This window comes from Porites lutea, chromosome 10 (assembly GCF_958299795.1).
Source record: "Porites lutea chromosome 10, jaPorLute2.1, whole genome shotgun sequence".
In the NCBI taxonomy this organism is placed as follows: Eukaryota; Metazoa; Cnidaria; class Anthozoa; order Scleractinia; family Poritidae; genus Porites; species Porites lutea.
This window is the reverse complement of record NC_133210.1, coordinates 22,985,594-23,012,824: the sequence shown is the minus strand read 5'-3', so window position 1 is coordinate 23,012,824 and position 27,231 is coordinate 22,985,594. Positions and strand designations below refer to the sequence as shown.

The 27,231-nt window shown below is 40.0% G+C and overlaps 2 protein-coding genes across 2 annotated transcripts; both read left to right on the top strand.

Annotated features, from left to right (window-relative positions):
• Nucleotides 1-17: 17 nt before the first annotated feature.
• Nucleotides 18-27,032, top strand: LOC140951257 (cyclic AMP receptor-like protein A). Its single transcript, XM_073400494.1, has 14 exons — nucleotides 18-251; nucleotides 545-597; nucleotides 1,670-1,724; nucleotides 3,171-3,227; nucleotides 5,739-5,802; nucleotides 6,580-6,664; nucleotides 6,745-6,834; nucleotides 8,039-8,086; nucleotides 8,571-8,649; nucleotides 9,549-9,608; nucleotides 17,459-17,538; nucleotides 22,622-22,695; nucleotides 23,459-23,529; nucleotides 25,605-27,032. The coding sequence occupies exons 1-14, from the start codon at nucleotides 204-206 to the stop codon at nucleotides 25,755-25,757; spliced, it is 1,017 nt and encodes a 338-aa protein (XP_073256595.1). The 5' UTR covers nucleotides 18-203; the 3' UTR covers nucleotides 25,758-27,032.
• LOC140951098 (uncharacterized) lies at nucleotides 15,384-17,352 on the top strand. The gene has a single exon (XM_073400316.1). It carries the CDS (start codon nucleotides 15,505-15,507, stop codon nucleotides 16,660-16,662), a length of 1,158 nt encoding a protein of 385 aa, XP_073256417.1. The 5' UTR covers nucleotides 15,384-15,504; the 3' UTR covers nucleotides 16,663-17,352.
• Nucleotides 27,033-27,231: the final 199 nt, after the last annotated feature.

Genomic DNA, 27,231 nt, shown 5'->3' with positions numbered 1-27,231 from the left:
TTCTGCCTTGCGTTTCCTTGCGTGACCTCTCAGTTTTGCAGAGCAGTCCAACGTTTACTCTCATACAAAGAATCAAACTTAAAGGAAACCCCAGCCTCATTGTAGGAACATTATCGCTTATCGCCCAGAGGTTCCAAGTTTTGAGCCGTGATAATTTGCGTATCGCGTGACTGGCACTGTGATTTACTTCCGTGAGTTGCAACATGACGGACAATAACTGCACCTTGTTTAAAGACCAGCAGCATTACTGTGTAAGTGAGTCTGGAAATGGACTTAAATTTTCAATCAACTCTACAAGAAGTTAACTAATCAATGTGTACTTAGCTCGATATAGACAGTTTCAAGACATATTTCAAACACAGACAAGTACATGAAAAAAAATGTCACTTGTTTATTCCTGCGCTCAGCGCTCGTGGAGTGTGGACCCAACATCTTACTGAACTTTATGGATGGATATAATCGGTTTTATTTATATGTGATTATTCACAAGGGTTTCCCATCACTGTGAATGTGCAAAAAAAATGTACTTAATTTTAAATTTCAGACGGCGATTTATGCTGTGAAGCAAGTTGTTTCATCACTGGAACTTGTCGGAAGGTCGGTAAACCGATATTCTGTGCACGTATGCATGTATTTTTTTTATTCTCTGATATCACTTTCATCAATATCTCGGCAAGATGGTGTGTGACCTATTTCGCAAGTAGACATCCCTAAAAACAAACCAAATGGCTGTTGTGGTGCTGTTTTCGTTTCGTGTTTTAAGTGCTTCGCATTCTGGTGCTTTCAGTAGGCGCATTGTCTGTATTCACCTGAGCCGAACATGCTGTAACGTGAAAATAAAATAAAACTCTTGGGAAATGTGAAGAATGGAAAATTGGCACATCGGCTCTATTTTGCATCCCAGTCGCGTTATCGTTTGCTCAGGGATACCCAAAGACGGTTTCCTCCTAAATGCATTGAAAACACTCTTTAGGCAACCTAGAGTACTTTTAGATCTTTATAGGAATACATTCTAATCGGCGCTATAAGGGCAACTTGAGTCTTCTCGAAATTATCAGGGATTCGGTATTATTTTCCCGAAAACTTAACATGCAATTTAAGGTTTTAAGAAAGTGAGAATTGTTCTGATTCCTCTTTCCATCGCATTTTCGAATCAGAAAATTTTATGTTTCCTTTTTCTGCGAAAAATAACTTAATTTGGCGAGTGAAATGCGAAAAATTAAACTTCAGAAAATCGTAGGGGAATTTGTTAGACAAGGTTCGAAAGTTGTAGATGAATGGAACGGTCATCTAGAAGCTTCTAGAAATTCTTAGCCCTCCTGAAGGTACAGAAAATTCTAGGCAATTTTTGCTTCTTCGAACAGAAATTTTAATAGAAAACTGTAATTGGGTGCCCCTGTGCCCCTGAGAGACGACTGGGGACGAGTCAGGTCCGTAACTGTAGCTGGCCGCTTACGACTTTTTATGGCAGTTTCCCAGACAGCCGTAATACGAAACGGATGTGCAAAATATTAAAAATATTGATGATGATGATGATGATGATGATGATGATGATGATGATGATGATGATGATGATGATGATGATGATGATGATGATGATGATGATCATAATCTTGAGGAGGAAACTAACATGTGTGCCAATGATTTTGTTTTGTTGAACCGTTTCTAGCTTGTTTATAATATTTATTATTTGGCTGTTCAAGACTTACAAGTACTTCAACCAGGTTGGTTTTGTTTTTTAAGGCTGTAAATTAAAATTTACGAATTTACAATCATAATTGAATACATACCTCTATCGATGAAAAAAATGAGGATCGGTAACTTACAATACAGACCAAGGAAACAAAGCTAAAAAGATGTTTAGTATATGGCTTTCTGTTCGGGGAACCAAAAACAAGTGCAGCACAAGCGATTTGACATCAGTCATTTGACAAACGTCAGAAAAATAACGCTTTTTGGGCTCACGAAAACAATGACAACAATAGTACATCACAAAGGCTTTCCATTGAAAGAGAAATCAAAATGCAAATGCGCCATGTTCAAAACGTCTATTTAGACAAAATTAAGAGCACTGTAATTTTTAACTCTCCAATGTAACGCTGGAGTCTTTTGAAAACTGGACACTGTATCTGGCTCGAAGTCGCTCACTTTTTTCTTACTGCAAAATTAATGGCAAAGAATCTTGCCAATAGATCGTTTTCACTGTCACGCAACAAAAAAATAAATTGAAAACCGTCCAGTGAAAGAAGCCAAGAAAATGATATGTTATAAAAGACTAATATTTAAACAATTTGTCCGAGTCTCAGGTCTTTTTGGCCCACAGTTTCTGAGTTATTTGCCGAAACGTTTCACGCATCTTTGTAGAGCTTTGTATGGAGACGCCATATTGGTGCACAGTTTTGGTGCACCAATATGGCCGCCGAAAATCAACAAAAACATCTGGAGTTCACTTGTTCCATAAAAGCTCCTTCTTTTCACTCGAGAACTAGTCTACGTGCGCATAAACATATCTTCTAATACTTGAAATGGTTATACTGCTGAAAATCAAGAGGAGAGACTTTTTTTCAACGAGACAGCATTCCTATTTTGGTATCACGCACTGTGAAAACTCTGAAGTTCAAATTGCTGTATTTTCGAAATGAAACATGCTATGGGACTGAAAACTTGTACAAAGATTAACTTTTTGTTTATCTTCAACCTAGTGTAAATAAGAATTCGTAAAACCTCGCTATTTTGACATTACAATTTGATGACGTCACTGAGAAAACCATCTATATGATAAGACGCAGGTCGAAGGAATCGCTCTATTTACTTTCTTTTCTCGTCTTCTAAACTGACCCTCGAAATTTTTTTATCACTGACTTAACTCATCTTCAGTAAGATTAACGATTCAGTTTCTTCATCAGCTTCGTTCTCAAATAAACACAGGCTAAAATCCCGGATGAAGTCACCATCCAAGTCTTCAGGGTTTACCGACAAATGATAACTTTTTTTAAATTACTTTTTCGCGTTAAAAAGATGTAGAGCTACAAAATAAGCATTTGCTTGAGCGAGTAAGATTAGCAGGAGTTAATCAGTTGTGTTCTACTGAATGCTAAGAGCGGCAATAATAATGATTATGATACCATGCTGACGATGATGATGACAACTCAAACATTCTTATATTTCAGCGTTTGATCTTGGCACTTAGTGTTGCAGCCCTTGGTGAAAGTATCAGTATCTTGATGGTAAGTAACAGTAACAGGTGCTCGGTTTGTTGCGTGGTGTTACTAGTAAGAAATATGAGCAAATTTTTTCCTATTTTAGTACAATTCTATTGTGTTTAAAACATTTCTTTTAATATTTCGCCAAACTCCTGGGCCATCGGAATTGATAAAGAACTTTGGGCTTTGACGTCCAGAACCAAAACGTATGGGAATAGGGCTCAGTTCGCATTGTTCGCCCCGAAGATTTGGAATATGCAACATTCCGGCACCGTTTTATTATTTACGAGGAGATTAAAAACTTTTCTTTTTGATAAATTTATGAAGAGTTATTGTAAAGAATATTAGTTTTAATTTGCTTTCTTAGTTTTGTGAAGCGCTTCGAACATGTTGTGAATGTGTGCGGTATATAGAGATTTACGGGTCGATTAAAGGTTAAAGAGCATTAATAAAAAAATACATGCGGCTAACCCACAGGGCGGCATGAAAGTCACCATTGCTGGGACGGCTAGGGAATTTACTGACAATTTGTTTGGTACTCTGGCAGACGGCCGCTTTAATATAGGTTCCATTGTAATGGTAGTTGTAGCTGGAGCGGCAGCGGCTAGCTGAAACCGTTGACCTCCGGCATATCTATTTCGCGGAACCCACAGAACCTACAGAACCTACGGAATCCCCCTTTAATGTACTAAAAGCAGAAAATACGTACCTGAATGTTATGGTTTAAAGCCTTCCCAGGGTATCTAGATGTATCCGTATATCTTTCATCTCTTTTGTTCTTTCATACAAAAATGGTCACTGGTTTTAGGAAGTGATATTGAGTCGGCCATAGACAATATCCCGATAAAAAGTTTCCAAAAGAAAAGTTCACCCCGTAAGTAGCCTGCATTACAATTCAGTTCGTCCTTAATGACCACATGGCTGATAGCAGGCAAATTCGTTGAGACTGTAAACCAGAAATCAGGTCAAGCGTTCCGCTCACTTTCTTCTTTCGGCTTTTCCGCGTCGTGGCTGGCCACCGACACTAAGGTGAATAATTGTTTTAGTATATACTAAAACAGTGAGGTAATTGAGCACAAAAATAATACATTTACTGTTGCCAACGATTACAATTTTGGCACGCAATGACTGAACAGCCGTCGCGTTTTCTTGCCGACAAATAACACTTTTTGAAGGCATTTGTTTAACTCTTGCGGGGAAATTTCTTCAAAAAGAGTTATGAATTCTTCTTGTATTTATCCGGCCATTCTGTAAAAAGCTCTTAAATCAAGTTTTAAGCTTATTTATGAACGTGTCAGCTAAATAGAGTAACGCAAGACTAAATTTCCAGTTGTAAACCAAAAACGTTTTAACCGGTTTCGTCGATAAATTCAAGTCAAACAGACAAAGCTTAACCTGTTAAAACTTCGGCCAAACCGAATTTCGTCACCTTCTTCAAGTATTTTGGGAACAGCCTGTTCAACCTCGTCCCCAGGGCTTTTCCTTCACCCATTTTTTTGAGGGAAAAGCCCTGGGGACGAGGTTGCAGCTTGTTTAATTATTTTTAAGATTTCTTTAGCTTTGTTTGTTAACGACAGAAGACCAGGAAGCTATTTTGATCGTAACCTACGCGAGTCTGGCGTCGCTTGCCCGGAGGAACTTGATTTGAATTAGTGAATAGCACTGGAAATCCCGACTTTGAGTAGCCAATCAGAGCGCGCGAAAAACACTATCCACTGTTTTAGTATATACTAAATAAGATTATGTCATGATCACGGAAGAAAAAGACAGACGGCTTAAATTTCTAATAGTGGTAAAAAGAAATCTCTGAAGTGCCTCGTGGAAACATCTTTTATGCAAAAAATGAAAGCAAACTGCGCTTAGGACTCGAGCTTCGGAAACCTCTTTTCCGACTCTTGTGTGATGGGGTATAAACCGCATGTTTACATCGTTTCCATGATAATTTTGAAGATTTCTGACTTGGGATTGAATTTACTAAGGCAAAGACTGATAAAATACAATTATGTTTATTTGGGAACCACAATTGATCCTTTTACTTTGGACTACCTGTGGGTAGGCTAGTGTCCATACTACGCTCGGTATCTTGATCAGTTTAAACAGTGAGAATTTTTATATTGTAATTAATAATAAGAAGAAATCCATACCCTAGAAACGGTTTACGCAATATTCAGGTACATGTATGTATTTTTTTATTATTATTATCATTATTATTTTTTTTGCTTTATTTGAGGTTCCGTGGCCTGTGGGTTCCCTGGGGTCTATGAATTAGAAATGCCGGTTAGCCTCTTTCTGAGACAATCTTTTACTCAACGTCTAGGCGGTGGTTTTAGCTTTGGAGTGCACATTCTGTTTAATTTTGCATATTTCAAGCCTTCTTGGGGTTCCAAGCTAAGAAACAGGAACAAAAATGACAACAAAATACTATTGACCTATTAATTTCCGATTTTTTTTCCTTTCCGTTTTAGCAAAACAGTTCACTGTAGTCATTTTAAAATTCATGACTAAGTATGTAACTAATTATCACCTTATTTTCAGACTGGCGTTCCCCAAGACAGAGGGCCTCTATGTCAATCACAGGCATGGCTTCTCACGTATTTTGGTAACTGAAATGTTAACTCTTGCAATATACACAAAATCGCCTTTTTAAAGAACATACTGTATAACACATGTACAGTCACTTCACGCAATTAACATTAGAGTTCGATGTTTTTTTCGGATCTAGTCCAGCAGAATGATGAAATAATTGTGGAGTTTATCGTAAAAGCACCAAATTTGGCACAATGATAGTTTATGACATAATGAACAATATTGGATATGGATTACAACGAGATCCATCCCATAATTCAAAATACAGTAGATTTCATTTCTTACACCAGGATTCCAATAAATGGCCATGGAGATAACTATAGATAATTCAAACATGACTTTAGGGTCAAAACTGCAAATTTTGCACGACTTCATTGTCTCGTAATTCCCAGCAATTCCCAGAAGAGACTTGAGCACAAAGAAAACCAAACCATACGTAGAAAAATGACCAGAAATCCTCGGAGTAATGTTAGAATTTTAATATATCGAAAGTGGGCTATTCACAATATAGAGTGTTTTCACTCACGTGGCCAGCATCTTTGCATTATGGCTTTTGACCAAAGAAAAAAGAGTTCCACTCCCACAGGGATTTGTTTGCAACACCAACATGGCCGCCGTTTCATTGTTTTGGAACACCAATACATCAGCCGTGACCTCATGTGAAAATACTCTACATCAGCTACATGAAATTCGATAATAAAAAATTACAAACGTTCTTACCATATAACTTGTATCTAATCTGTGTCTGTCTGCTTTTTTTTTTTTTGCCCGTTTTATTTATTATCCCTAGTGCTTGGAGTTTTGTTCTGGGTTTGCTGTATTACATTCAACATCTGGAGAGCTACAAGAGGAGACCGAGCCAAGCGACTGGAGAGGTCAGTCAGTGACTCCTTCTTAAAAGCAGGCAAAGCAAACATTTATAAACCGAATTTTTCTTTACATTACCTTTTCATAGGTACTATCATATGATCTCCTGGGGCGTTCCGCTAATTTTCGCCAGTCTTCCATTTAGTCAAGACGTTTACGGACCAGCAGGGCCCTGGTGGTGAGTGGAGGAATATTCCCGCTTAAATTCTGAGAAAAGGTGTTTTAAATTTGTACAGAACACCTGATTCCGGAGCAGCATGAATGGTTAGACGTATTGCCGAGGAATATGAACTCGTAAAATGGCAACATTTCGTGAGGTCTGATCCATGGCTAAAAATTTCCCAAATTTTCTTCGAACCGGCTCGAGTAGACTTACTGCGTCCGGAAATAGATTTTCTGATCTCTTGGCAGTCAACATTACTCTGTCAAGCCCATTGAATTGAAAGGAATTATCAAATTTTATATAGTTGATTGCTTTCCTCCGGGTACTGAATGACAACTACGTTTCTTGGTGTTTGTTTCGCTTTCAGACCCCGTCCACACGAATCCGGGGGGGGGGGGGGGGGTTGGCTGAAAGTGTATACTTGAGTGAATAAAATAAAACAGACCCGGTTTCAATCATGATAGTCTACGCGACTTCGCAAATCCTTCGAATCCAAAAAAAAAAGCACTGTGGAGAGTGGTTTCAAAAACGTGTGGTTTAGGTGGGCGGATTCAATGCTTTCGTGTGAAGGGAAGGTAAATTCGTGCAAACAAAATGTGGAGTTTTACAAAATTTATCCGAATTCGTTTGGACGTGACCTTAGGCCGCGTCCAAACGAATCCGAATATTTGGTAACCGCATATTTTTTTTAACACGAATCGGCTTTTGTTCACATGAAACCAGAAACTGATTCGCTCATAGAAACCGCATCTTTTTGTAACCGCTTTCCAGATTAGGTTAAGACACCTCCCACACGAATCTACACGTGAATGTACGGTTTCAAAAATGTTCAGATTAGTGTGGACAGAGTTAGACAGGGACTTAGCCATGATTTTGCTTTTTATCAATGAGATAATTACCCACAATAAACAAGCAAATAATCGATAAGAACTGTTATGTTTTACATTTTTGTCCTTCCACTTCTCGTTGATGTCCTGTTACATTAAACAAGTTCTCTAACACAGTTTGTGGCAATTTTGTTGCACCATAAGTAATGCGCACCAAGTTGCACGACGAGATGTTGGCAAACCACATGATGTATCCAACGCTGGTGCAAGGAAAAAGTTGCAAAAAAATGTTCGTTCAGGGGGATGGTACACTACAAGGCAATTCCTCTTGCAACATGATAAAAACTGAAAACTTGATACAGTACCTTAATAAATGTGCTTTATCTTTATAGTTGGATTGCAGGCGATGTTGAGAACAGCGCCATTTGGAGGATGGCAACGTAAGTTAATAATACGACTTTTAAAAGCGAATTCAATCACTTGCCAATGGAGATTTATTTAATTATCTATTTATTTATTTATTCATTTAATTATCTACCATCAAGAAAAGGCAAAAAAAAAGTTCCTGGTGGCAGGACAGCCTGAGGAAAAAAACACTGGGCTTATTTATTACATTCAGACTGCCCATTTACAAAAGATGAAAAATATATAGACTGAGGTTAATTATAAGTCAAGCAACACGTACAGCAAAATACTCGGTTTTTGGCTTATCCTCAGCAGAAGGTTACTGCTGGTATGCAGGTTAGTGAAAGTGTCGGTTGGGCAGTAAGTAACTTTACGTGAAGAATGCTGGATCATATGGAAGACGGTTTTCTACATTCAGTCACGTATAAATTTATCAAACAGATAATCAGGTCATCAGTAACATTTCAGAATTGGCATCTAAGACATTTGTGATCTTCAGATTTGTTTTACGTTTCCCAGGTACTATATTCCTTTGTTCATTTGCATCATTGGTCTTTTCACTGTCTGCCTCTTCATTCTTATTACACATCGACGGCAGGTGAGTGTGAAAGTATCTAAAGTAAAATTCTTTCGCGGCATTAAAATAAAAAAAAGAAATATTTTTATATAACACCTCATGATAGATCATGTACTTAGAAAGGGTAGAATTAGGGAGATGATGACATGACATCACTACCTCCGATCAAACAATCTGCTTTTTAGCGTCTACTGTAGTGTTGGATGTTCATCAGACACAGCAAGTGCTATATATTTATGGTTTATGTTAAGCTTCTTTTGCATTTCAGTAGGTACTGTTGTACTGTGAATCTCGGAAACCTCTTAACGTAAATCCTCTATTAATCCCCCAGGGGGCTTATTTATTTCAAATACATTTGAGGGAGAGCTTAGTAGAGACGCAGGGGGGGGGGGGGCTTCTTTAATTTAGCAAAGACGATAGTATCAGTTTTCCGTAAAGAACTATAATAGAAAGAAGAAAAGCCCAAGTACAAGAAGTTGGAGGTCATGCAGCCGTAGCATACGTGTAGCCGCACCCTTCCCGCGACAAAGGCAAGGCGGAGATAGGGAGCTCCCTCTGCAGCCGAGGATCAAAAACAACTCCGACCATTTGGTAATTTAACCATCCCGGATCAGTCCACATGAAGTTTTACAGTCGTGATTGGTTGATACAGTCTTGACTATCATATATTTTCGTGAAGAATAATAAGGGGGAGGGGAGCGGAGGGGGGCCTTAAAGAGAAGGGGCTTATTAACTTTCTTCCCCTAGAAAGGGAGCACTTAGTACAGAGAGGGGGCTTATTTGAGAGAGGCGGGGGGGGGGGGGGGCGGGGGAAGGTCTTAAGAGAGGGTTTGCGGTAAGTAATAAGGATTCCGTATATAAACCATTAAATTGGCTCAACTTTGGCTTAGACTATAGAAGCTCGCCTATTTTATATTTAGGCACAACGCTGGCAGGGTGTCTACAGCAGAAATAATGCCACAGAACATCAACAGAGACAGGTTTGTTCAGAGTTTGTGGGATTGTTGTTGTTTTAACAGGGGGCGTAGCTACCTCTACTGTGCATATACGCAGTCGTGCCACCTGCTTCCTCGAAAAAATGTCCAAGATTAATAAAGGAAACAAAGAAGCAAACAAAACAAAATAAATATATAACAGACGGAAAATGAGTCATGGCAAGAATAGCCTGCTAAATAGGCGTTATTTTCTCTTGTTTGTTTAACTAACTCCATGTAGTAAAACCTATTCAATCTACCGAAACAGCACATAGTATGTTCATAGAAATTCCAGTCTGCGTCAGCTCTTTGAAATGGATGGGAGTGTGGTGTGACACAATTTTAAAAGACCATGTAGAGGCCTCAAGAGCATTGGCCTAGCTTAGTCACCTTTTCTTAGGTCCTCACTCTCTAGGTTACTGTTGTTACAGCGAAACTTCTAGAACTTAGGGTTTTCTTTGTTTTTTTTGTTCGCGTCTACTTGCAATTAGTTGTAATTGTTTATAGTTTTCTTTTGTTATATTGTTTACTTTCTTTTTGGTGTCACCATCGTTGCGTAATGTTACGTAATCTGTCAAGTTTTCTGGTATAAACTTAGTCTTGTCGGTCAGTGTTTTTTACAGTTTTTATCGGTCAAGAACAGCTCATTCCTTTTAACGTTAAGTCAAGAAACCGTTAAGGTAAATTTTAGTCATACGCCATTTGTACGCTTTTCCGTTTTCTTTGATGTATTTGTTATTTTGTACTGATTTCTACATTTTTCGTAATTTCGTATTCTTTGTATTTTTGGTTGTACAGTACCGTAGGAGTGTGATTTATAAAATAAAGCGGTTGGACACTAATACGCGTGACTTCGGTTACATAGTACTTAACGATCGACTTTGGTAAAAGTTGGCCGCTCTGGTTGGCGACAGATCAAAGGAGTTCCAAGTTGAAATTACCATTAACGATGTCTTCGGTTGGTGAAAGAGACAGCTTGGGGCGGACGATTATAGCCTACCGTGGACACATTACGCGGATTATAAATGAATTAGATCCGCTACTCTTGGAGCAAATTGCTTCTAAAGAAGTTGTTGAAAAGCACAGTTCGCTGGTGAGCATATTCGAGAAGCTTAAACGGGCTTGTGCGCAGTGGTATCATTTGTCTGGGGAGCAAGAGGATAGAGAGCGTATTACTCATGACTACGCCAAGGATGTTTATCGAATGCAGATGTTTGAAAACAAATACAAGGAATGGTTAAACGATGTTTACACCCCAATAAGTCGAGGAGTTTACGGTGAAGGAATTGCGAATATTTCTGGATTTGATTTGAGCTCCAAAACGCCTGTTGTACGATTAGAGGGTGCCTTTCAAGGAACTCAGAATACAAATCCTTCAGTTTCCCGTGCGGGCGCGCGTAGTGATTTGTTGGAAACAAAAACACCTAATGCGACTCAAGATCATGCAAGTGGCGGCGATAAGACGCCAAGTCAATTTCACCCAAGGGAAAAGAGTTCTAAAAGAGGAAGTCAGTTATCGGCACGGAATGTCAAGTGTACAATGGCTCAGCTTAAAGTGAAAAGGCTTCTGGCTGAACAAGAGATAAAGGAAAGTGAAATTGCGTTACGACTACAAGAAGAAAACACACGTTTGTCAGCCGAGAAGGAACGTTTGAACATTCGAAGCGAATTAATGTTAGCCAGGATTGACGCAGAACAGGCTGAGATTGAAGCCAAACTGGGGGAGCAGGTTGATTTTGACTCTGTTTTTTCTTCCGAAGGATCAGTTAGAGGTCACGAGAACGTGAGGAAATATTTGGAAGGATTGTCACTTTCCGCCGTTCCTGGTCAACCGGATGTTGAGAAATGCGTTTTACCGGAAACCAAACCGCACGCTTTACCGGAAGTGAAAGCTGTCATACCGGAAGCGAAGAATGTTACTGGAAATAGCACTGACGAAACAACGGTTAAATTTCAAAGGATTATGGAGCAACAGCAGATGTCTATCGATAAAGTTGTTCTTGGACTTGAGAAGTTGGACATGCCAAAGCGGGAATTCTTGTACTTTGATGGCGATCCATCAAGGTACCCCAGATTTATTAAGAATTTTGAGCTAAACGTGGAATCTTCGATTACAGATGACAATGTAAGGCTATCTTATCTGATCCAGTATTGCACTGGCAAAGCTAAGGAGGCAATTGAAAACTGTGTAATTCTGCCAGGGCCTGAAGGATACAAAGCTGCTCGTGAAATTCTTAGAAAGAATTTTGGACAACGTCATGTCATCATCCGATCGTTCATCGATAAAGTTGTCAAAGGTCCACAGCTAAAATCTTCTGATGGAGAGAAACTCTTACAGCTCGCAAGGGACATGCGAATCTGTTTGTTGAATTCTGCGGAATTAAGCTATCAAGCCGATATAAACTCTTTGGACACTCTGAAGAAGATCGTTATGCGTCTTCCTGTGCACATGCAGGCAAAATGGGCGGATGAGTCGGGGAAGATTTTGGAAATGGGTTCTGAGCCAACCTTCTCTCATTTGGCAGACTTTCTCGAAAAAAGGGCTCTGATAGCAAACACTGAGTTCGGGAAGTTAGTTGGATTCAAGCTTGGAGAGTCAAGAGTCACAAAACAACCAAGAAAAGCAGCTGATGGTGATGGTACTGTGCTTGCTTTGACTCAAGTTGAGAAGGATGTTAGTAATCAAGCCAATACAGCCAACAGCAAACGCTCAAATCAGAGGTCAGCAACGGATGGTCAAGTCAAATGCAAGTTTTGCGATGGAAGACGTGAATTGGAGAAGTGTTTTAAGTTCCGGGACAAACGATATATTCAAAGGAAGGACTTTGTTAGGAAACAAAATCTGTGTGAAAATTGTTTGAAGCCTAATCACATCGCTAGAAGATGCAGGAGTCTTGATGCTTGCTTGCTGAGTGGCTGTAGAGAAAGGCACCATTCCTTGCTGCACCCACCTAATTCATTGAGCGCTCCCATAGCTTCAAATGAGACTTCAAGAACGCGAGGTGATTCTGAAGATCCTGTTACCGGGCCAACAGCGACTCGTGAAGATCTGGCTGAAGCAAGTCCACACCACATCGAGGCCGGGGCGGATTATGCGACAAATGCCAGAAAAAACAGAATTAGTTTGAGGATTGTGCCCGTCCGAGTCTCTGCTAAAGGTGGACGAGAAGTGGAGACATATGCTTTCATTGATGATGGTTCTGACACCACCTTGTGTCTACGACGCCTTCTGGATGAGTTAGGAGTAAGAGGTTCTCCAACGTCATTTTCTTTAACTACCATTAATGCCGAGAGAACCAAACGGTCTGGAGAAGAAGTTAGTCTTACTGTGAGAGCATTGTCGTCAGATGAATGCATACAACTAGATCGTGTGTGGACTGTTGACAAGTTACCTTTCTCAAAGAAAAGCATACCCAGCACCGAAGATATCCGCGATTGGCCGCATCTGCAGGGTATAAGTATACCTAAGCTCGATAAAGAGGTATCCATCTTAATCGGCAATGATGTTCCCGAGGCGCACTGGGTCTTTGAAGAGCGCCGTGGTCGCCGTAAACAGCCTTGCGCTGCACGGACATTACTTGGTTGGACACTTATCGGACCAGTTGGCGGTTCAAGCAACCCTGAAGCGACCGTCAGTTTCTTAAGTGGAGGTCAAGAAACGCTGTCAGCACAAATTGAGCGAATGTACAACGCGGAGTTCAGCGAATCGTCTGCGTCATCTAAAGAAATGATGTCGATTGAAGATAGAAGAGCCCTGGCAATAATGGAACGAACCGTTCAGATGGTCGATGGCCATTATCAGCTCTCCCTTCCTTGGAAGTATGATAATCCGTGCCTACCGAATAACAGACCTATGGCCGAAAAAAGACTAAATCTTCTGAAAAGACGTTTGGAAAAGAACAAAGTTCTCCAAGAGAAGTACAAGGATGCTGTTGAAGATTACATTGCACAAGGTCACGCGAGGAAAGTATCTCTACATCAAGTGCCACGTTCTGTCTGGTATCTTCCCCACCATCCTGTGATACACCCGCAGAAACCTGAGAAGACCAGAGTTGTGTTCGATTGCGCCGCTAAATTTCGCAATACGTCACTCAACGAACAGCTGCTTCAAGGGCCAGATTTAACCAATAATCTCGTCGGAGTACTACTTCGTTTTCGTCAAGAGCAAATAGGTCTTACGGCCGACATAGAGAAGATGTTCCATCAAGTGAGAGTGTCTCCTCAAGACACTTCCGCTCTGTCATTTTTGTGGTGGCCTGGTGGCGATCTTTCTAAAGAAGCAGAAGACCATGAGATGCTTGTTCACCTCTTTGGAGCTAAATCATCTCCTAGCTGTGCAAGTTTTGCATTAAAGAAAACCGCAGAAGACAACAAGACGGACTTCGATGTGGAAACCATCGATACGGTTAATAGGAACTTCTACGTTGATGACTGTGTTAAATCGGTCGCAACAACTGAAGAGGCGGTACGATTAGTTGAGCAGCTGCCAGAATTGTTGAGTAGGGGAGGCTTCCGCTTAACAAAGTGGATCAGTAATCGTCGAGAAATCTTGTCCTCAGTCGCTAAGGAAGACCTAGCACCGTCGGTGAAGAACCTTAACCTAGACTTAGAAGATTTACCGTTAGATCGCGCCCTTGGCATGCAGTGGGACACGGAAGAAGACACCTTTGGGTTTAGGACCATTCCGAATATTACAGCCAACACAAGGAGAGAGATTCTTTCTGTCACCTCATCTCTATATGATCCTCTTGGCCTAGCTGCTCCAGTTATACTTCCAGCTAAGCGACTGCTTCAGAAGTTATGCAAAGACGAGCTTGGTTGGGATGACATAGTCCAAGAAGACGACCTTCTGCAGTGGCAAGATTGGACAAGGGGCATCATTGGTCTTACCGAAGTAGCCATACCACGTTGTGTGAAACCGAGAGATTTTGGCGAGCTCAGTTCCGTCCAGCTGCATCATTTCTCAGATGCCTCGGAAGAGGGATATGGGGCTGTCTCATACCTGCGCTTAACTGATGCGCTTGGTAATATCGCCTGTAGCATCTTACTGGGAAAGGCAAGAGTTGCTCCACTGAAGACTGTGACAGTACCACGACTGGAGTTAACGGCTGCCACAGTCGCTGTAAAGCTTCACAAGCAGATCAAGGAAGAACTCACTTTGCCTATACATGAAGTGACGTTTTGGACTGACTCTACTATTGTCTTGCAGTATATCAACAACAGTCACACAAGATTCCAGACATTCGTCTCCAACCGGCTGGCAACGATCCACGATATCTCTACCCCGTCTCAGTGGCGTCATGTTAGCTCTGATCTGAACCCAGCAGATTACGCGTCTCGTGGGTTTAATTCTCATGAACGTACCAAACTGAAGATTTGGCTCGAGGGACCAAGATTTTTGTTGAAGGACGAAAGCCAGTGGCCAAATCAGCCAACCCAGCTTCCTGAGATTGATGAAAATGACCAGAACGTCAAAAGATCGAAGAAAGTCCAGGCGCATGCTGTTATACAAGATCAAGGGTTTGACTCGTTGGTTTATCACTACTCTTCGTGGTATGGTTTGAAAAAGGCTCTAGCTTGGCTGAGCCGCTTCAAGAATTACTTGCTGTATCGCACAGGGAAGATTGCAAAAGAAGACGTCAAAAGAGGAGAAATATCCGTCCGCGAAATCCAAAACGCTGAAGTGGAGGTCATTAAGTACGTACAAAGGCTGTTCTTTCCGAGGGAGTTGAATGCACTGATGACTGAAGCCCAGCAACGCCGTAGTATCTCTAGAGTGTCGGGGAAACGCCTTAGTGACGGTTCGTACGTCAGCCCACTGCGCAAACTCAATCCAATAGCTGATAATGGGTTAATCAGAGTTGGTGGTCGTCTTAATAATGCAGAGGCTATCGATTGTTTCATGAAGCATCCAATAGTTCTTCCAACCAAGCATCACGTAACTGACATGATTATTCGCCATTATCATCAGATAGGCCATGTAGGATCAAGTCAAGTTCTTGCTGCAATTAGAAGGAAATTTTGGATTTTGAAAGGTGGTTCAGCCGTCAGACGAGTGGTCAGCAAGTGTATCAAGTGTAGAAGATGGAACTCAAGGCCGGAAACACAGATTATGGCTCCGCTACCTATGGCTCGCGTCACGCCAGGAGATGCACCGTTCACCGCAGTTGGAATTGACTACTTCGGACCAATGCCAGTCAAGTTGAAGAGAAGTCGAGTTAAACGATATGGGTGCATTTTCACCTGTCTAACAATGCGAGCAGTGCATATTGAGGTCTCTCAAGATTTGACGACTGACTCGTTTCTGATGGCGTTTTCAAGATTTGTCAGTAGGCGCGGTGCACCAACAGAAGTTTACAGTGATAATGGTACCAACTTTAAAGGAGCAGAATGTGAGTTGAAGAAAGCTCTTAAAATGTGGAATCAATCACGCATCACAGAGAGTTTACGCAAGCGCAGTATTCAATGGTACTTCAACCCCCCACAAGCAAGTCACCAAGGAGGGGTCTGGGAGAGAATGATTCGCTCTGTTCGCAAGATACTGCGCGCTCTCCTGGGAAACCAAATAGTCAATGACGAGACCCTTCTCACTGTTATGGCCGAGGTAGAGAAAATCCTGAACGACCGCCCACTCACAAGATTAAGCGAAGATCCAAATGACTTGGAACCATTAACGCCGAATCATCTTTTGTTGTCTCACCGTAATGCATGTGTTGCCCCTGGTAACTTCTCCACTGCGTCCACAGACAAGTACAAAAAATGCTGGAGACAAGCACAATACCTGAGTAACATCTTTTGGAGAAGATGGGTAGATGAATACTTGTTATCTCTTCAAGAAAGGCAGAAGTGGATTCGCCCGCGCCGGAATGTAGCTGTTGGAGATTTGGTTCTCATAGCTGATGAGCACAGTCCGCGTGGACAGTGGCCAATGGGTGTTGTTGAAGAAGTTACACCAGATCGCTATGGTGCAGTGCGACAAGCTACAGTTAGAACCGCCAGAGCAATTTTGAAGCGAGATATTAGAAAGATATGCTTGCTGCTGGAAGCTGCCGATAATTAATCCCAGCTGTTGACACAATGTAACTTGTAAGGACAGACAGACCGCTTCGAGGTTTTGGACAAAAAGGAGCCAGTTGCTGGAAAGGAAGTCCCTGATTGCAGTGATCACTTAGCTCATAAATACGTTGCGAACTGTGTAAAGCAATTAAGATGTTAATTGTAGATAAGGTTTTTGAATATTCTAAATAAGTTTCGTTTACTAGTTTCGCTTAGTTTTCTTAAGAAAGGCAAGGCGTAATGCCCGTCTGCCTTTCGAGGCCGGTGTGTTACAGCGAAACTTCTAGAACTTAGGGTTTTCTTTGTTTTTTTTGTTCGCGTCTACTTGCAATTAGTTGTAATTGTTTATAGTTTTCTTTTGTTATATTGTTTACTTTCTTTTTGGTGTCACCATCGTTGCGTAATGTTACGTAATCTGTCAAGTTTTCTGGTATAAACTTAGTCTTGTCGGTCAGTGTTTTTTACAGTTTTTATCGGTCAAGAACAGCTCATTCCTTTTAACGTTAAGTCAAGAAACCGTTAAGGTAAATTTTAGTCATACGCCATTTGTACGCTTTTCCGTTTTCTTTGATGTATTTGTTATTTTGTACTGATTTCTACATTTTTCGTAATTTCGTATTCTTTGTATTTTTGGTTGTACAGTACCGTAGGAGTGTGATTTATAAAATAAAGCGGTTGGACACTAATACGCGTGACTTCGGTTACAACTGTTAATGCTCTTCTCCTATAGAATCCTATGGTATGTTGCACGTAACTGTTAGGATCTTACAGGTAACTAAAGTGTTATTATTCTACTTTAGTTATGGATGAGAGATGTCAAATCATTGATGGCATATCCACTTATCTACCTTCTTCTGTCCCTTGCTCCTTTTATCCACAGGTACGTTACGTCAAATTGCGAAATGAACAAAGTTTGCGGCGTAATGGTGTCAAATCGCGTATTTTACCTTGACAGGGCCTAACTAGGAACATTTCCAACCCTTTGGACTTTTAACTTTGTGGTTAAGAGCTGGGACAGAGTTTTGGATGGCCAGTTTTTGTTAAAAGGGAGCCCTTGTCATTACTGTGACTAATTTAACTGTTACGACTGAGGGCCTTAGTTTTTAATTGGGGCGGGGGATGTTTGTACCTGAATTTCAAAACCATGTATTCAGTCAATCAATTAATCATTTATTTTAACACGTTACGTCGAGAAGCTAAAAAATTCGTTCAAAATACGAACGTGTATAAATAAAATCTATAATAATAACAGATAGACTATGATGTTATTCTATTTTAAAAACAGCTCAATAAACATATAAAAACTTAGCAATAAAAACATAAAATATAAAAATCTAAATATATACTAAAAACGTGAAAGAAAAACAATAAGACACGTTCTAAAAAGCTACAATCTTGCAATTTCCTTTTGAAGTCATTTGCATCACTTGAAAGACGTACTTGAAAGGGCAAACTGTTCCATAACTTAGTTAATAAATAGGTGAAAGAATTCTTTTTATATTTAAGATTAAAATTGGGTAATTCCAAATTCAAGCCTTCGCCTCTTAGCCCATACTGTGTATGCCTATATTGAAGAAGGCTTCCAATATAAGTAGGTCCCGTACCACTTAAGCATTTAAAAAGAGGTATTTACGCCTGATGTAAGCGCCCACAATATAATGATTTCGTGCTAGCCGTACAGTATGTTGCCCAGTATCCAGACACTTCAGTTTAACATTGCAATAACTTTTGTTTGTTAGTCGCAAGAGCTCTGAAATTTGGCCCAGAGAAAATCAATTTAGTCCTTAACATGACGAAAGACAGTTTAACTTTTTTGCCTTTGTTTCCATCGCGAAATTAATATTTTTGCAGAGCTCCTATGTTGCCCAGTATCCGGACAGCAGGCCCAGTATCCGGACACAACAATAACAACGTAATTAAACTAAATTTCGACAGGCAAGCGACTTATAAGCTTCTCTTGCACTTGCAAAGTAGTCTGGCAATCGAGTCCGAGAATATAACCTAGCATCGTGAAATAAAACATAACGACTGGGGTATGGTGGGGAACGCGGGCGGCTGTTACATGGTATAATTCTTACTTCCTTGTCTAGGAACTTTTTCACTGATTTAAGGAAGGCATCCGTGGACATGCCGAAGCCGCGGTTGCCATGTGAACAAATTCCAAAATTCCAGTGTTGCAAGCTCAATTAGCCAATCTGCAAACGACTTTTTTCTTCATTTTTTATTTAAAAAAAAGAAAAGGTAGAAAAGGTCACTCTCCTATTTAGTCTGACCTGCAGTGTTGATTTCTTCATGCTCAGTCCGCACAATAAGCCTGCTTTTCTAGTACTAATTCCTCCTTCTTTCACATCTCTCAATCCCTTTGTGACATTTTTCAGACCGTTGCAACCCCATTTTAGCAGTCAAAACTGGGGAAAGTATGAGAATTCCAGGTTCAACTCCGACGCTTTCGGTTATATATAGAAAATGCAGTCACGTGAAACAAGCCGTGCACATGAAATCAAGTCGCCTCTGAATGAGTGGAGAAAATTTCCATAAGGAGTTGAGTAGAATTACATTTTACGACTATATTATATATCCTAAGCTTTAATTATAGTTATAAATATGAAATAAATCTTATCCGGATAATGTTCACAGTTAATGCTGTACCGCTAAGAAAAAACTGTTCGGATACTGGGCACCTGACATCATTACTTATTGAATGTTTCTGGCCTTCGTTATTCCAAACAAATCAAATTTCAAGAAAAATTAATAAAGTTTCAGAGAACCTGACTTCTTTACGTATCTTCACATTAACTATGAAACAGTTTCTTTGAAAATATCACACATTACATACCCTTTTCTGAGCAGCACTAGTTTTACTGCGCAGTAAGCAGCGTTAATGTTAGCCATGAAAAGTTTAGTCACTTGAACAGAACGGCGTCTTCTGCGACTCTTTCGCAAGCTTTAAACTCGCCAAAACTTTCATCTTGAAATACTTTGTTTACCGAGAACTGAAAAGGGCGCCTCAAAAATTGAGTTTTTGTTTTAAGTGTCCGGATAATGGTACCGTCCGGATACTGGGCAACATACTGTAGTGAGTAGCTCATCGTATGACATTGACTTGCTTTGCCCGATTAATGTTCTCAAATTATAACAGCTGCCACCTTCGAGACGGTTGCGTTGACCTTTGCCTATGCCTACAGATAAAGGACTGCATTATTCTAGATGAGGTAATATAAATGCTTTATAAAGTTTTATCATTGTATCATGGGGAAGAAAACGCCTTATTCTTCTCAGCGTAGAGGCCCTCGCGTAGGCTTTCTTTAGTTGATGTGACACATCAACATGTGTTCCTTATAGGATACGTCCTTGTCTAGAGTAATTCCTAGAATCTTAATAGATTTGAGAAATTCTATTTTAGCATCATTAAGAAACACAGAATAATCATAGTCACAGGGTCCGACGGATAATGGTTAAATGAGTCTTAGTACTGTTCACTGTTAAATGGTTAGACTCAAACCACGAGGAAAGAGTTTGTAGATCTTTGTTGAAGGAAAATTTTAGGATGGTGGGAGATAATCTGACAGGTAGGCAGTCATGTCATCAGCGTTAGTCATCAGCCTACAACCGGAATGAATCATTCGGAACACAGAAATTCTCGTCATTAATGGAAATGTTGAACAGCAGCGGCCCTAACACTGAACCTTGAGGAACGCCAGTTTTGACTGTTTTAAATTTAGAGCATACACCTTCTAATCTGACACATTGTTGACGACCCAGTAGGTAAGTGGACACCATTTCCAAGGCATGTGGAGAGAAGCCATAGGCCTGCGCGAGCAAAAGGCGGTGGTTTATGGCGTCAAACGCTTTGCTCAAGTCCACAGCGACCGCCGCTACAGCTTCCCTGTTATCAATACTTTTCCTCCAATCTTCAGCCATTTTTAGCAATGCAGTACAGCAAGAATGGATTTTCGTAAATCCAGATAAGTTTGAGGACAAAACGTTATGAAATGCATTCCAAGTTTGGTCATAAATAACTTTCTCAAACACCTTCGATAGCGAAGTTAATATTGAGACAGGGCGGTAGTTTGCTTTGTCTGTGTCAATCCCTAGTTTAAGACAGGAGTGAGGCGCGCTTGCTTCCATTCAGACGGATCATAACCGATCAGTGTACAAAAGTCGATCAAATTAGTCACCTCTTCGGTAAGAACTAGGGATCCCAAATGCAAGAGTCTTGGTGAAATGCCGTCTACCCCAACTGCCTTTCTCGGATTGAGGTGGTCCAAAATGTTACGGATATATGAAGTACTGACTAGGGAGTAGTTTAACTCGCTTGAGAAACGTCGATTACTTATCGCCTTAATACTAGGATGGTCAGTGTAGTCAGTGTCAGATCTATGCGCTACCTGAATAATATTGGCAAAATAAGCACTAAAGACTTCGGCTTCACACATAGGGTCGGAAAGAACACTACTGCCCTCAACGAGGATGAAACTTTTTATGTTTTTACCAGAACTAGTTGGCGAAAACTCGCTCCCTCACCAAAAACGCAGCGTCATTTCAGTCATCGCCGAAAATAAACCGCATGCTCATCACAAGGTCATTTGCATACAATGAAAGTCGTCGCGATTCTTATCCCCAGTTTCCACGGTCTCCATTAGGAACGCCTGGGAGCTTGGCCCTCTTTTTGCGACGGACCGACGAAAGAAAAAAACGGTTGCATTTTTAGAGACGCGCTCTGCTAAACCAAGCTCGACTAAAAAGGATCCAGACCATGAAAACCGGCCATTGAATAGCCTGCGTTGCAGCCGGCCCACGCACTCGTCTAAACCATTTGTATAGTCCATAAACAGAAGGTTTAGAGCGTCGACGACGCAGGCAACCATTGAACTACAAAAACGATTTTGGAAAAACTCTGAAACAGAACAGGTTACTTGGCCAGCCCTTCTAACTATGTTCCAACTACCAACGAAACCGATAGAACTATTTCTCTGTCAAAATTAAATTCCTGAATGAAAGGCATAAGAGATCTGATCCAGTTCTCGTAAAAAATCGGCCTCTGCAGACCACACTTTCTATGGGTTTACCGGTGTCCGGTCGTTTTGCTACAAGTCAATTCGTTGCGTAATGAATTTGATCCGCGGCAAAGTTATAAAGTCCGTTTCGCTGCATCATGAAGTTGATTTGCTGCAAAATACTGTTTTCGTTTTGTTGCATACTAGAGTAAATTTCCTTCAAATAAAAGTTAAATTTCTTCATGCCTTGATTTTATGTGGATAATATTTTCGCGGAATTCTTCTTCCAAAATCTTTTTTTCTTGCCGTAGTTTCAGACCTCGGTCCGAAAACGCACAGTACGGGTACTAGAAACAAACTCAACGACTTTAACTTAAATCATGACCAATAAACACTTTTTTATAAATAAAATTACACGGAATAAATAAATAAATAAAAAGAAAAACACTTATCTAGTTATAAAATATTTCTACCCATCTACCTATATTAAACAACAAAAATCGCTTGAACCAAAGGAAAATCCACCGATATCTCGGCGAAAACAAATGGCCGCCTAAAAATGCTCCAAGGTTTGCTGGTGTTTTTTGTTTGCTGGTGATTATTAACTCAAGGAAATGGCATTTAACTCGCTAGTATTAGCCGTTTGTTTGACATCAACCGGATTCGAACCTATGTCCTCTGCGTTAGCGCTGCAGTGCTCCACCAACTGAGCTATGAAGACCAGTACATTTGTACGTAATTTATTTAGCTTCTTCTTTTTTTGTAAAGCACTTGTAAAATAATGGCAGGCATAGCTTTAAATAGGTTGATCATGTGTAGTGATTGTATAATTGCATCTGTGCTTAAGTGTTTAGTCGGTGTGTGCATGTGTGCTACGTGATAATTATTGTAGTGAGTAGGGAGGGTATCTCGCTAAGCAGTTGTACCTTATGAAAACTAAAAACCGATAATTTTTCTTTCTTCCAGAGTTTACAACATTGTTTCGTCTAAGCCAAACTTCACTCTAATTCTTCTTCACGTGATTTCTATTCCTTTAACAGGTAAGTTAAAATGCTATGGATTTACAGTTAAAAGGTTGCAGTGTTCTCAGTAGAGGGGAATGATAGTAAGTTACAATTAACTATCTCAAGAGGAAGTTGGAACCAGCAGTATGTCAGCGTCTTGGAGAGGTTTCTGCCTTATACAGAGTTAAGAAATGGAAAAAAAATAGCAGTCTTGTTGACAAAGGCTGCCGTTGGGAGAGAGAGGGAGAGTTGAAAGAACCCGTAAATACCTCGCTTCGGCAATTTAGTTCACTTTGAAATCGGCTCGAAGTTTCTTGGATGTTCACATTAAGTTAAACGAGACGATTCGCAACGACGATTTTTAGCGCAACACAGCCTTGCAACATTGTAGCCACATTGTTTCGAACAGTTGTAACATGGTTCTAATATTGCGACGCTGTGTTGCGTTAAAAATCGTCGTTGCGAATCGTCCCGTGTAACATCACCTTTAGGGAGATTAAGAGTCACGTTTACGGCAAACGGCAGATTCAAGTTGAGAATTTCTCAGAATAGAAAATAAGCAGATAAAAACTGTCCAGAACAATTCTTATGGATAAAACTGGCTTGGAACTACTTATTTCTGTGCAGAAGTAATAAACAATAAACGACAATTAAGGGGGAAAACTTGGTCACGTGGTACAAATTCACGTTTGTCGTTTGGCGTAAACGTGAATCTTAATCTATTGCTTTATTTTGCCCTCAGAGGTATTTGTAGACTCTTGCCATACGTTTACGATATTTTATTGTTTCTTTAATTTAGGTCTAATTAATGCCTTTGCATTTGGCTGGAACAAGGAGACACTGAGAAGACTTAACAGGGAGAATTTTAAGGTAAAGACGACCATTGAAGCTCTTTCTTATTTTTGTTTCTTTTGACCAGCTTTTGTCAAGTCTCCACTCGATCCGCTCGGGTGTTTGATAGGTAGGTGTACCTTCTTAGAACAGAAGCATTCATATCACAGGCATTATCGCAACGACTTTATCATTTCTGCACAGTATGTGTGTGTTACTTGGACCATCCGTTCACTGAGAATTTTTGCATGTCTTTTGTTTAGATCCTCTATAAAAAATGAAATTAGGAATATTCACGTCGTAGTCGTGCAGTTACAGCAACAAACGTGCGAGAAAGAGTGATGCGAGTGCAGAGTTAATGTTTTGCTTATTAAACCAATCGTTAGTTTTTTTGGCGTTCTCGTCATCGCCCTGATCGTCTTGTTTGCCCATGTTAAAAGCTCTCTATTATCTCCAGTTGTGCACTGCTCAGCTGAGCCACCTTAACTACCTTAACTACCACCTGTACGTTCCTTTTTCTGCCGATATCAATACGATTGACGTCAATCCGAATTTCGATGACAATAGCTGGTTAATAAGAATTGACTGGGGGGTTTTAAGCCAGTCAAGAACGAAGAAATATTTTGAACAAGTTGGTTATTTCGGACACGATACAGAATGAAATGATGATGACGATAATGATATTTATATAAATTTAGCCAGGGATAAAAGCGAAGCTCTCGTTACTATACTTATAATTTACTCACACAAAAATCAGAAAAATAAAATCGTGTACTTCTTAACGGCGACGGCATTGAGAACAACAAAACAACAACAACAATAGGTTTAATTAGCAAAAAACAACTTTGAACATACAGCACACTTTTTTGTACATTTCTTTGCCGTTGTTGTTGCACGACGGCAAAGTGAAACTTTCTAGTTACACCTTTTATGGAGGAAATGTTCATTGCTGCTTGTGTTCCTGTTCGCTTTCGTTTTCACTGCCGCTCATTTTCACCTTAATGGCCGCTAACATTTCTCATTTCCTCACCACCGCTATAAAATTTTCATGTGTTTCTAGCGAAATTCGTCTCCTTTGTTTTTGTCTCTCGCTCGAGCTTTTTCTCTGTTATCCATGTCGGCCTAGACATTAAAACTTAGTCGAAAAAGAGACTCCGCTTTGTTGTTGTTTTTTCTCGTCCGGGTGGCCAAGTCTATCATCAAGCCCAGGTTGTGGTCTCCACTCACAGTAAAAAAGGTCATTTCACATTGGTTATCCTGTGGCGCGGACGTGACCACCAAAATTTCTCGGAGTCTCTCTGAGTAGAGCTCCGCTAGCAATGATAATATTTCTACTAATATTAATAATAATAATAATAATGATAATGATAATAATAATAACAATATTGATAAGAATAAAACTATCTAATATCCTACAAAGATTTTACTTTCATGATGTATTAGAGGAGCTGAAAACTAATTTTCCTGAAAATTTTCGCTTCGAAAGTGTTCTTGGTTTTGTGATAGAGGACGCTTGAATTTCTAAGCTTTTCGGTGACGCGGCATTAACATTAATTAACTTTTTAAGTTTTCCAGAGTACTTTTAGATCTCTAGAAGTGCATTCTAAGCGGCGCTGTAAAATTTATATCTGTTCGGTCATCCTAGTATTTTCGAAATTACAAGGGCCCCAGTATTATTTTTCGAAAATTTTAGAGTCAATTTAACGTATTACGACTGTGAGAATATTTCTGATTTCTCTCTCCATCATATTTGAGTTCAAAAATTTTGGGTTTCCTTTTTTCTACGAAAAATAGCCCAACTTATGGAGTGAAATGTGAAAAATTAAACTTAAAATCGTAGGGTGTACATTAGATAAGCTTCGAAAATTGTGCATGAATGGAACGGCCATCTAGCTGTCCTCAAGTAATAGAAAATTCTAGGTAATATTTGCTTCTCCGAACAGATATTTTACAGAAAACAGTCGTTGGGTGCCCCTCATATAGGTTACCAAAGTGACTCCTTTCTTTGAATTTTGCTATCTGAACAGTTCATGTATATATTACAACAACAACAACCCAGGTACTTGATTAGGTTCATTTACAGTGTATAATCTATCAATATTCTTTGCTTATAGGTGGCCTTGCAACAACATTTCCCTTTTGGTAATGCCAGAATAGAGTCATCAATGGGAGAGCACAGACTTGGAGAACCCACGGAGGGAGTGCAACTCGATACAAACGCCCTTCCTTTGAAATACCATAATCCTGGAATGGACAACGACATTTAGCAAATTTGGGTCTCGAGCTGGACCGCTGTTTTACCTTCTTTGAGCACACAAATTATTCTTTGATAACAATAAATTACAAATTCGGGAGACCTGAGTCATCAGGCTACGCTGTTAGGAATCCGTTGGACGTTTTTTGTTAGAAGCTCTTAGGATTTTAGTGTAATTTTTCAAATTTCTCTGTACAATTAGTAATGTTGTACACTAAGTAATATCATACGTAAACATGTACGAGTCTTGACTGCCCTAGCGCGAGTTGCATGCATCCTACTCATGTATAAACTGCAAAGATTTCAGTTACGTGCTTCTAGAATTCCTAGAGGTGCCAGTTATAATACTCGCCGAAAATACTTAATGTTAGACGGGGCTTTCCCAAGTTCATATTAATGTAAAAATACTAAATGACCACACCGCCTTAGGAATTCTTTTGCTAGGAGAAACGTTGATCCATTTAAAAGGGTTACTGACCTGACATGTTTTAGAACGAAGAGAGAGTTTGTAAATACAGGGTGTCCCAAAAGTTCGTTCCTCTAATTTCATGCACTATAACTTTTGACCAAAACTCCATTTTTACATGAAATTTCTTGAAGATGTTTATTTCTCTATCAAGTACATGTATTCAGAATTTCAGTGACTGGCATGCCCTTTTTTGTTTTCTTTTTAATCACATTCTGTAGCAGCTGCGGCATGAAATGGGATACAGCGTTTGGATCCATTTTGAGCTTTTTTATCACCTGGTGCGCGGGATCCAGTTCAACCACCAAACACATCTTATTTAGTTTAGGCAGCTGAAAAAATATATTTTGGGCATTCATCCAAAAAAGATAATCATCCCGGCCCCCTTCCACACCAAGGCTTTTGTACTTCTTTACAACTTTAAAACGAGCTGGGCGTTAATTGGCAGACTAAGCAGAGGTTTTTTTGCCATCTCAGGGGCCTCTAATTTTAAACAGCTTTTCATAACACTTTTATTTGGCTTGCTAACTATGTGAGACTGAGCTTCCTTGTCGAGTCTACCATTTTGTATTTAGCTTTCTTTAAAACTATTTTAGCTGCTTTATTCAGGGCTTTTGGTCTTCCCCTCAGTTTCTTACCTTCAAAACCTTCATTTCTCCATGATCATTCTACCACCCAACCTTCGGATTTCTCCGGTTTTTTAGCAATTTCTACAACAGATAAGCCAGTAACTCGAAGTATACAGGCTTATGCTCTCACGCAGCTTAACGTTTTTGCGTTAACGGGATTTATCTTTCGTGATATTCACAAAAAACAAGGAAGGAGTTAGAGCAATTTGGGTTATGAAATGCAAAAAATATGTGGCTGGAAAATATACTCGCGCACGCGCACCTTTGGCGCGGGAGTACACAAATCGAATATTCGAGTCAAAAGATGGCACAAAAAGTATAAAAATAGTAAATTATATTGAAAGACACAACTTTTGTTGAAATGATTTGCTTACCAAGTCCAATTGTACTGA

Bases quoted from the DNA above. Each gene is read 5' to 3' on its own strand.
- LOC140951257 (XM_073400494.1), top strand. From the start codon at position 204: ATGACGGACAATAACTGCACCTTGTTTAAAGACCAGCAGCATTACTGT. The intron at 9,609-17,458 runs GTTTGTTCAGAG...ATTCTACTTTAG, and splicing joins CAGAACATCAACAGAGACAG to TTATGGATGAGAGATGTCAA. The intron at 17,539-22,621 runs GTACGTTACGTC...TCTTTCTTCCAG, and splicing joins CTTGCTCCTTTTATCCACAG to AGTTTACAACATTGTTTCGT.
- LOC140951098 (XM_073400316.1), top strand. From the start codon at position 15,505: ATGAAGCATCCAATAGTTCTTCCAACCAAGCATCACGTAACTGACATG.